Source organism: Colobus angolensis, unplaced genomic scaffold (assembly GCF_000951035.1).
Source record: "Colobus angolensis palliatus isolate OR3802 unplaced genomic scaffold, Cang.pa_1.0 Scaffold11, whole genome shotgun sequence".
Taxonomy (NCBI): domain Eukaryota; kingdom Metazoa; phylum Chordata; class Mammalia; order Primates; family Cercopithecidae; genus Colobus; species Colobus angolensis.
The window spans coordinates 17,857,545-17,868,992 of record NW_012112030.1 but is presented as its reverse complement, the minus strand read 5'-3'; the positions used below and the strand labels follow the sequence as shown (position 1 = coordinate 17,868,992).

Here is an 11,448-nt window from a genome sequence, read left to right as displayed (position 1 = left end):
ACTTAAAGTATAATAAAAAATAAAATAAAATAAAATAAAAAACATAACAAAAATGTTTTCAGTAGTTTTATGGGTGTGTGTGCACAGGTGTATCTATGAGGGGCTCCTTGATCTCCTCTGTACACTTTCACATCTTCCAAAGTTTCTACAATAAGCATGATTTTTAAACATCATTGTAAATGACTTTAATGAATTTTAACAGTCTTTTTAAATCCCCAAGTAAACTTCATTTTGTGTAGTCACACTCAGAGTTTCCATCTTGGGATTATTGGCACCCCCTATTTCCAGTTCTCTCTCCACAGACGCCCTGGGGAGCCTGTGGCCCCGCGTCCAGCTTGCTCACCCGGTCTCCCTGGGCTCCGTCCGTAGTACCAGGATCCTCACTGTTGAAGCGCGCGCTCTAATTTCCCCGCGCCGCTGCAGACGGCTTCAGAGTACAGTTGTCAAGCGTTCAAAGGCCACAGGGACGGAGTCTTCCGACCCTCCCAGGTTTCGGCCCCGTGTGGCCTCGCAGATCCCTAGCGGCCGCGGGTTCAAGTCCCAGCCGCTGGCGCAGGCCAGGCACGCAGCGACTTCCCAAGAGTGGGGCGCCCGCGGAGAAATCCCCTGGGATTGGCAGGGCTGGAGTCGGCCTGCGCCCACTACGTCGCAGAGGCCAGGAGGCTACCGGTGTTTAGAGTTCAGATCTGGGAACCAGCGCCAGCAGCCCACAGTCCTGCAGCGGCGCCCCTTGAGGACGGCACGCGGAGCCTCGGGGGCAGCAGTCAGCCCAGCTGACCATCCGTTATTAGAATAGGACAGTTCCTGAGAACAATGCTTATCTCAAGCTGACTCAGAACTGGCTCTTGAGAAAATCCAGTGTTAATTAAAGAGGGTTGTCGGGGACAGAATTCACGGCTTGTGTTTTGCGGGGGAGTGGTTGTGGGGTGATCGTAATATAAACACGTTATCTCGAGAGTTAATTACGTCTCTGGTTGGAAACAGGAGAAGAGGGTGACTGTTTGTGCAGTCCGTGGGAACCAGCGTCTCACTTTCGGGGACCGTGGGCAAGGGTCGCCATTAGATAGCGCGGGGGCTGGTCCACCAGAGAAACCAAGTTTTCTACGTCGCCAGGGAAAAGTGGAAAATTAGACTTGAACCAGCCTTGCTCCTGTGAGACATTCGTGTACTCATAGCCCAGCAGTGGGTGCCTCTATCTAGAATGAGCCCTTCATTTCCCGGATCCGTTCAGGGGGAAGCAGCGAAACCCCCAAATCCGCTTCCTTACGTGGCTAATGAAAGGGTGCTTACATAGCATGGAAAAAACAAAACAAAACAAAAAGAAACAAAGAAATAAGAATACCTTGAGTGTTTTAACGTTTGAAAGCCCGACTCCGAAGAATCATGGAATCATATTCCAAGTTTCAGTGTCTAATGAAGTTTAGGGGACGCCTATGACTTGAGTTTGTAAAATCGCGGCGTAGCGCGCGCCCCAAGTCAAAGCTGAGCAGAGCAGGGATGGGGAGGGTCTCCGGCCCCAGGCGCTGCGCGCGGGGCTTCTGCCCAGTTTCCTGCCTCACAGTCGCGGTGTCCGCCCCGGCCCAGAGCAGTTTGTGCAATTTGGAAACTCGATAGGAGGCAGCAGCTGGTCTCCCACCACCCTAAAAATAATCCGCTTCGGCGCACTGCGTGCTTCGCCTAGGGGAGGAAAACTGTCATCGGAGTAAGTGAATCCGTGTCTTTTACATGAATGCCGTTTAAACATTTTTAGGAATAACTGTAAGCTGTCGATTTTGAGCTAACATTTCTGCTACCCAAAAACGCCCTCGCACTCTCTCGCACTCTCTCGGCACTTAGCTTTCGCGATCGCTATTTCTAGAATTAAGGGAAGAGGCCCGGCTGGAGAAGTGAAGGAGTGGGGATCAGGTTTCCAGTTTTACTTCAAAACTGCGGGCTCCTACTCAAATCAACTGGAAACAGTGAAAGGAGTTACGATTAGGAGTTATTATTGCCGCCTTTCTTGTATACAATTCTTGTCTTGTTCAAGAATTAGTTTTCTATCTGCTTAATTTTTGTTGCTCTTTGCTTTTTTTTAGGAGTTCTGCGTCCGGGTTTGAAATTTACATCTTAAGACAGTGTAGGAAGTCGGTGTTTTGAAGGTAGCTCAAGTGCACCGCAGGGATTTGAAGCAGCCTGAAGCTATTGCCCGAGGTATTTATTTTTTTCTTTATTTGTTCAGTTTGGGATTTTAAAAAAAATCCCATTGCAGTGTCTGTCTAAGGAATACCTACTGAGTAATTTCAACATTTCTTTTGGTGTGGGATGGGACTTCACAGCCACTGAAGAGTAATTGGGTGGATTCAGATCAGACACTAAGTCAGAAGTCAGTGGTGATTTTTGCAGTGATTTTCCTACTTGGATCTGTCATAGTTATAGCCATGGTAGCTAGCTAACTAGCTATACATTCTCTAGTTCTTATTTCATGAACTAGGGACTGAATAGCTTCAAAGAAGTGATTACAGCATTTGTTTTTGCAAGTGATGTCTATCCTGAAAATGCTCTAGATGATGATAAAGCCCTAAGTTCTTTAAAATGTCCTGTTTCTCTTTTATAACATAATTTGGTTAATCTCTAAACGATTGAAGAATGAATCCTTTTATATGTAAGAATGAAAACTTTTATTTAAGTTTAGCATGTTTTCTCTAGGTGTTTCCAGCATTTTAAGCTCTCTGCAATTGCTATTCGACCAGAACTAATGCTTTCGGCTAGGTGAACAGGAAGGACCGCAAGTTTTCACTCGCTTTACTTGTAATCCATTTCCAAAGGATAGGGCTGGCCAAAATAAATGGTGTATCTTATATACCTCAACACTTAAATGTGTTTTTAGAATTAAATCAGATGACTACTGTTCCTCTCTTGCAACAGAACCAACAGACTGGATAGGTCAGGTATTACATTCACCAACTAAATCCAAAATGTATATGTCCTAGATGTGTGGAATTTCTTATAATGCATTTCAAGGAATAAGAACATTGAGAGTGCGATTCTTGCCATGAAATGATAAGTTAGATCATTAGGAGTATTTCCATTTTATGTTTTCTGCTCCGCAGACATACATTAGAAGCAAAATTTCACTTCGATCTTTGTTTTTAAAGTTTATTCAGTCAAGTTCTCCAACTCTATCAACTCTCATAAGCAACTGAACACATTTCAATGGCTTATGCTTCTGGAAAGGAAAACATTGTATCTCCCCATCTGCCCTCCCTTCTCTCTCCCTCCTTGATGCTTGGGCCTCCATCAGTGCTCAGCTGAATCTAAACAACTCCAGAAGGGGTGGAGCTGAAGGATGCCAGGTGACGGAGTTTAGCCATTAAGAACAGCGATGTATACCCTTCCCCAAACATTCCCAGTTGAACCTGGTGTCTGGGAGGGAAATATTAAATGACAATTGGAAATTTCAGAATTAGAAACATGGATTGAATAAAATGCCTTTGATAAACATAATAATTATCAATATATCAGCAATAAGTTTACTGCCTCCCTCTTTTTGTCCATGTTGGGTTGTAATGGAGGATGGCTGTTAGAATGTGCCATACAGACTCTGGATGTTGGATAAGGAGACTACAGATTAAAGGGAAAGGATAAAGGAGTCGTCAAATGAAAAGGTGAAAGGAGACCTGCGGCAAGGTAATGGACAGGTTCAGAGCTGGCCGGAAATGTGAAGTTAGAGTTTATGGCAGACAGAAAAATCATTCTAAAGCGTTTACTTTACCAACTTCAAGTTTACACCTTTGTATGATTGTATCATTGCTTATTTTCCTATCTTTTAGATCATATACCCCTACAATATACCCACAGCTACTGAGACTACTATAATCTGATTTATATAGTATAAAACCACAGGCACTGTTTCTGACATGCACCATTGGATTCCTAGTAACTAGCACGTGCTTAGCATCAGTAAGTGTTTTTACAGTTAATTAGTTAATGGCATAGAGTTCCAGATATCTAGTATATGTCTGAAAATGTTCTTAAATTTTTCAGGTGATTGTACTTCTCTGAGATTTTCTTTCCAGTTACACACAACATTTATCCAAAGGAGATTTAATTGGTAGATTTCAGGATTGATTAAACACCAGGCAAGCAATGCTTGTAGCTAATGAAGGGTATAATTTGCAAAGCTGCTGGTTATACTTTAGCATCTACCTCAATGATACTAGTTTATAAATGTGGCCAACTGGAATATTATAATTTTGGATAACGTTATAAAAGTTGCTAAAGTAAACATTATTTTCTAGTTTGTGCAAGGAAAGTTTATATATGTCTTTCAATTAAGAGTAGGCTTTAAGTTTCCTTTTTATCATTTCTACTAAATAAAGGAAGTAGTTTAAAAATTTCATTACTAGCTATTAGTTTTTAGTTTTGTTTTTGTCTGTCTTTGCCAGAAATATACCTAACATATACCTAGAAATTAATAACTTCCATTTTTGTTGTTGTTTAAAAACTTCAAGTCCCTTTTATTCTTTTATCCAGATTAAAACCTTAATAGCTTCTAAGAATTTACCAAGTGTATAACTTAACCTTGAGATTTTAAAAATACAACTTTTTTTTTAAAAAGATGGGGGACAGAGTCAACTAGGGAGCATATCAATTATTTATTATAAAAAGAGCTTATCAGGAACAATACGTGAGAAGCATTCTGTATAAGTTTTTAAGATTGTAAATACACAGACTCGTTAGCTGAGGAATTCATATAATGCTTTATAAAACCTTTGCTTGAAATTATTATTAATTTCTCTAATAATAATATACCTTTTCTGTATAACACTCTGCTTTTTTCTAGGAAAAGTATTGTTTGTGACCATTGCTAAATCTATTATCAATGAAAGGAAAGAAAGAAAAGGTACTATGCTAGTCAAGAAAATTTTTGCCAGTCTTTAGTAATGCAACTCAGAATCCAGTGTGACATAAATATAGAAAGGAAACTAGGTCTAGTGAGGTTAAAATCTTAAATTGCTTCTTGTTTTAAAGAATAGATATGATACTTTCTTTAAAAAGCAGGTTGGAGGTTGTGTAATACAGTGGAAAGAAACAGTTTATAAGTCAGACATTTGGGTGTGGGCTTGGCTGCTCTACTGGTTGGCAAGTTACTGAACTTATCTGGACCTCAGTATCCTCCACTGTAAAAGATGAATAACACCACTAGCATTACAAGGTTGTTCTGAGGATTTAAGATATGCAAAGTGCCCAGAATTTAAATAAGTAGTAGGCATTATAAAATAAGTTTTGAGAATGTTAAAGCTTTTCCTGGAATTTCACAGCAGTATTTTGATGGAGCAGACCTTTGCTCATCTCCCATCTGTTTCGGCACAGCAATAATAGAGAACCATTTAACATGTAAGTGAGAGCATGTTACTCCTTTGCCCCAGAATCCCCAGTGGCCCACTTCACTAAGAGTAGAAGCCACAATCCTGACAATGACTTACAAAGCACGGTGTGACCTTGTCCTCTGTTTCCCCTCTAAACTCATCTACTTCTACTCATGGAGTACCAATTTCCAATTAAAAGACATTCTGCGTTTCAAACTTGAGTAGAGTATATTTCATGTGAGAATTTTCTAACTATGGAATCTGAGTAGTTTCATTGACTTGTCATTTGAGTTACGTTTAATTCATCTTGGGCATTTGATTTTTAATATTCTTCAGGGAAAGACCGATTACTCTTAGCCATTACTGCAGGCACACTGGTCTCTGTATATTAGTATTTCCCACAACTAGTGAAATGTTTCAGGAAACTCTGTCACAGTTTACTGAACAACTTCAGTTGTTTATTAGTACATTTTCAGTGAGTATGGGAAAATATTTGAAATTATATCATTTTGACTTTTTAGTCATTGGTTCAATTTTTTTCCTTCTTTTTCTTAATATAGACCATTTTTGTTCTTTGAAAGCATTTTAGTCAGACACTCATTTGAGGTACTACTATAGGTAGATATTAATTATAAACATTTTCCACATGAAAGCATTTTTCTCTGGAAGTAAAAGCTATGGAAAAGAAGATCTCATAGGATGTATAAGGCCTTTGTAAGAAACCTTCAAGTTGCTTTGGCACAGTTTCTTATTTCCTCAGCTATCAAAATAAAAGGGATTGATTTTATTATATGGCCTCCTATTCAAAGCTATAATTTTATGAACATGAGTTTACTAATAAGGGGATTTTTCTTTCTCATTTCTCTCCCTTTTAGGGTAAACCACATAAAAAGAAATGAGCCTTTCATTTTGTGGTAACAACATTTCTTCATATAATATTAATGATGGTGTATTACAAAATTCCTGCTTTGTGGATGCCCTCAACCTGGTCCCACATGTCTTTCTGTTGTTTATCACTTTTCCAATATTGTTTATTGGTAAGTAATCTAATGTCCTATGTTATACCACGTGGTGTTTATATATCTCACTAATGGATGAGATTTGGGATAATGTTGACTTAATTTCTCTAACATGGAAGCTGATGGCTGTGAGAGAGGAACAAGCAAGTATTTTGTGTTTTTCAAACATAAATTTTTGACAGGTGATCTTCCATAGGTGAAATTGAGGTCACATGCTTGCTTAGGAATGGCCTTCAGGTAGCAGCAGCAGTTTTTTAAAAAGAAGGAAAGAGAAATACATGAGATAGATCTACAGCATTAGTTGAGCACTTACTTTGGGTTAGGTAAAGGGAATGGAAAATGAATAAAAGAGTACTTGCCTTCAGGGAATAGCCCAGTGGGGCAAATGTGTTAAAGTCATGAGAAATGACTATGCCACATTGTACCTCTGTTTACAAGTACAGGAACAAATTAACCTACTGAAACAACTCACTCTTTGGAGGTGCTGGGGAAGATAGTGAATGACATGTTTGGGGAATTGGAAGATGCCAAGCATGCAAGTTACAGTAGCAGTGATGAGGTTGTGTTTTATGTAGAAAGAGGACATTCACAAAGTATTTGGAAAGAAGTTAATAATACAGTTTTGTCTTATTTTACAGTGTACATATGTACAAAATCTGATAATTAAGGGCAATTATGAATAATTTATATAACTTACCCAAACAGACCCTTTAACTTTTTTTAAATTATGAAGTATTTTGATACATAAAATGATGGAGATTAATAGAATAAACATCCTTTGAGCCTACCAATGCTCACCTAAAGAATATAGAAGTAAAAATGAAAGGGCCTGTCTCTGCACACCATTTTCTGGTCTTGTTACTCTTTCCATGTCCTGTGTTCCTATCTGTTCACAGAGGCAACCACTATTTTGAGTTAATTGTGCTTAATTTTTTCGTGTGTGATATTTTTCCAATTAAATAAGTGAAAAAGTTTTCAGATGCATTTTCTTAAGAAAACTAGCAAATTTTAATGATCTGCTTTAAGGAAATGTTTGAAAATCATTCATATGCTTTTATTTATTCATTTAACGAATATCAATTGAGAGGATACTATGTGCTCGGCATTATTCTAAGAGGGATTAAAGAGCTCATCATATGATATATACACAGGACAACATAACTCTTGGTACATAGTTACGTTAAACAAATGTACAGATGCTAAATATATTGAGACCAGAGTGGCCATATGTAGGAACATCAGTCGTTGTTTATGTAGTATTATTTGTAGGTCACGAAGACTGCCCTTTGGCCAAAAGTAGAAAAATTGATTTTTTAACTGTAATTCCACAATTAATAATTCCCCAATTATTGACATCTGGTTAACTTTTTGAGAGCAAAAACAGTAATATTCCATTCTGTATCCCTAGCATCCAACACAGAGGCTGGCACCAGGGTATTTGAATAGAATAGAATTGGAGGGGATACTGTCAAAGGGAAATAGAAAAAATTCAGACTTTTTATTTATGACATTGGCTACTTGAATTAGTGAGGGATCACAAATCAATCTTGAAAAGCTATCAGGTACTAGGAAAATCATAAGGTTGCAAAAAAAAAAAAAGACATAGAACTTGCCTATGGGAGTTTACAGCATAAGTTCTAGTAGAATATGTTAAATACAACTAACCTTCCAATGATTAATAAATTGAAAACAACTAAGACGTGAATACTCATTTCAAATAAAAGGGGCATCTGCTGCCTATACAGAAATTCTTTCCTGCAATATTTCAAGCACAAACCCCCATTCATTCTTGAAGTAAGTGCGGCTTTTTTTCTACAGTCAAAAAATGAGAAAACAAGGAACAAAAGGAGACAAAAGTGGGGCCTCCTAGTACACCACATATGAACTAGTATTACTCTACATAGTAACTAAACTATAGAGTAGTTTAGGGAGGAAACCATCCGAATTTTACTAACATATAATCTTGAATTGTTTTCTTCAGTGGCAAGCTAAGGGTGGACCCATAATAGTTTTGAGCCTGCTTAAAAGCTCACCATCAAGAACTTTAGCTTTCTTTGAGAAAAGTACCAGTACTGCTTGTTGAATAACAGTGCCTGCCTAGTCATACATAACAATTTTTCTCATATGATGTGCACATGATTAAGAGTTGACTCAACTAATGAGTTCCGTATTTTGTAACCAAATATGTCTTTCCTTGATTTGTCCCCTTGTAGATTTCATGTCTTCAAAGATTTTCTACAGTAAATTTCATGTATTATCATCGATTTATTTCCTTTTGGATTAATCAGAAAACTGTCAGGAAGAGCTTCCAATTAGCATGAGGTAGAACCATGTTGTCATCCAGAGTTGATATTATTCCTGAGTAATGCCACAAATGTTGATGTGCTAGCCTCGGTAGTCTTGTAAAGGTTAATTGTAATTTATTTTAACAACAAAAATAGACTAGGATTTCCAGTGCTACTCTAGAAAGTGTTAAGGTTTCAGGACCTCCCCTTAAAGCTTATCATAATTTAAATTATTTTTATTACAGTTGAGCCTTTGGTTTATGTTTTTTTTTTTTTTTTTTTTTTTTTTTTTTTACTTTTCTCTTTTTTCCAGGGTGGGGGAGCCAAAGCTCAAAAGTACAAATTCACCACAACACATGGCTTCATTTTCCGGGACATAACCTGAGATGGATTCTTACATTCGCTCTCCTGTTTGTGCATGTCTGTGAAATAGCAGAAGGCATTGTTTCAGACTCGTAAGTGATCTAACTTTAATAATACCACTGCAGTATATCAGCAGATATATTCATTACACAAGTTCACGTCTTTGTAACTTGTGCTCATACATATGCTTTATATTTTTTGCTCTCTGATCCATGTAGCTCTTGCAGGAAGTTCTTAGGTCTTTTTGAACTTTTTTTTTGAGACAGAGTCTCGCTCTGTCGCCCAGGCTGGAGTTCAGTGGCGCGATCTCGGCTCACTACAAGCTCCGCCTCCCGGGTTCCCGCCATTCTCCTGCCTCAGCCTCCCGAGTAGCTGGGACTACAGGCGCCCGCCACCTCGCCCGGCTAATTTTTTGTATTTTTAGTAGAGACGGGGTTTCACTGTGTTAGCCAGGATGGTCTCGATCTCCTGACCTCGTGATCCGCCCGTCTGGGCCTCCCAAAGTGCTGGGATTACAGGCTTGAGCCACCGCGCCCGGCCTTTGAACTTTTTAATGTTAAAAATAGGTACAAATGGAAAGATTGTCTACATTTACACATAGGTCTAATAGCTATATACTCACGTTAATGTATTAATCATTTCTCAGATGTTTCCATTTATTTTTTAAAGAAGCAAAGATAGATGAGTCAGGATGAATGAGTCTGAGAATCAGTGAGGATAGAGCCATAAATTGATGCAAAGCACAAACTGTTTTAAAATCAAGATTTGTAATAAAATCCACTTTTTAAACTTTTAAGTTCAGGGGTACAAGTGCATGTTTATTATACAGGTAAACTTGCGTCACAGAGGTTTGTTGCACAGATTATTTCATTACCCAGGTATTAATCCTAGTACCCATTAGTTGTTTTTCCTGATCCTCTCCGTCCTCCCACCCTCCACTCTCCGAAAAGCCCCAGTGTGTGTTGTTTCCCTGTGTCCATGTGTTCTCATCATTTAGCTCCCACTTATAAGTGAGAACATGAGGTATTTGGTTTTCTGTTCCTGTGTTAGTTTGCTAAGAATAATGGCCTCCAGCTCCATCCATGTCCCTGCAAAGGATATGATGTTGATTTTTTCTGGCTGCATAGTATTCCATAGTGTATACATACCACATTTTCTTCATGCAGTCTATCATTGATGGACTTTTAGGTTGATTCCATGCCTTTGCTATTGTGAATAGTGCTGCAATGAACATATGCTTGCATGTATGTGTCTTTATAATAGAATGATTTATATTCCCATTACCCAATAATGGGATTGCTGGATCAAATGGTATTTCTGTTTTTTGGTCTTTGAGGAATCACCACACTGTCTTCTACAATGGCTAACCTAATTTGCATTCCAACAAACAGTGTATAAGTATTCCATTTCTCCACAATCTCACCAACATCTGTTATTTTTTGACTTCTTAATTATAGCCATTTGACTGGTGTGAGATGGTATCTCATTGTGGTTTTTATTTGCATTTCTCTAATGATCAAGGATGTTGAGCTTTTTTTTCATATGATTGTTGGCCGCGTATGTGTCTTCTTTTGAAAAGTGTCTGTTCATGTCCTTTGCCCACTTTTATATGTTGTTGTTTGTTTTTTTCCTGTAAATTTGTTTAGTTCCTTATAGATGCTGGATATTACATCTTTGTTGGATGCATAGTTTGCAAAAAATTTCTCCCATTTGTCTTTTTACTCTGTTGATAGTTTCTTTTGCTGTGCAGGAGCTCTTTAGTTTAATTAGATCCCATTTGTCAATTTTTGCTTTTGTTGCTATTGCTTTTGGCATCTTTGTCATGGAATCTTTGTTCATACCTATGTCCTGAATGGTATTGCCTAGGTTGCCTTCTAGGGTTTTATAGTTTTGAAAATTCATATTTTTAAAGGAATTTTGTTATTTTTATAAAATAAGATATTTGTATTAGGCAGTTAAAGTATAATGAATTATATTTATAAACTTGAACATAATCTGGTGAAAATATTTTTCTGATATAGTAACAAAATAAACTCAAGAATAAGAAATTTTTGATTATCAAATTGTGCTAAATGGTATATCTTTCATTGAGGAATTAATATTAGAAGGCCTTTAAATTTTTTGATAGGAAAATTCTAAAATTTATTTTCTTCTTATCGAACTGGAACCTCCCTGACATCTGTTTATGTTTTCTGTTGCAATTAACAAGGAATGAAGCTCCTAAGGTTTTGTCATGGAACCAACTATTTTGTAATGTTTTATAAGGATTTTTTGCAGATATGTGCGTGTCTTAATTTCTGATAAAAAGAAAAATTAGAGACTCTAATAGATACCATCCCTCCAGGCATTTAGAAGCTTAATTGGATATTATCTTATTGGTAACTGTTTAAAATTCTGGTATATTTATACTAGCATAGCCAATTCTAGGCTTAA

At 37.7% G+C, this 11,448-nt stretch overlaps 1 protein-coding gene across 1 annotated transcript in view; it reads left to right on the top strand.

The window, feature by feature from the left end:
• Window positions 1-956: 956 nt before the first annotated feature.
• ABCC9 (ATP-binding cassette, sub-family C (CFTR/MRP), member 9) overlaps window positions 957-11,448 on the top strand; it is a 144,882-nt gene continuing 134,390 nt past the window's right edge. The window contains exons 1-5 of the mRNA XM_011955729.1: window positions 957-1,702; window positions 2,076-2,190; window positions 4,823-4,882; window positions 6,224-6,385; window positions 8,966-9,107. Coding sequence (XP_011811119.1) covers window positions 6,244-6,385; window positions 8,966-9,107 — 284 coding nt within the window. The 5' untranslated portion in view covers window positions 957-1,702; window positions 2,076-2,190; window positions 4,823-4,882; window positions 6,224-6,243. The remainder of the gene's footprint in view (window positions 1,703-2,075; window positions 2,191-4,822; window positions 4,883-6,223; window positions 6,386-8,965; window positions 9,108-11,448) is intronic.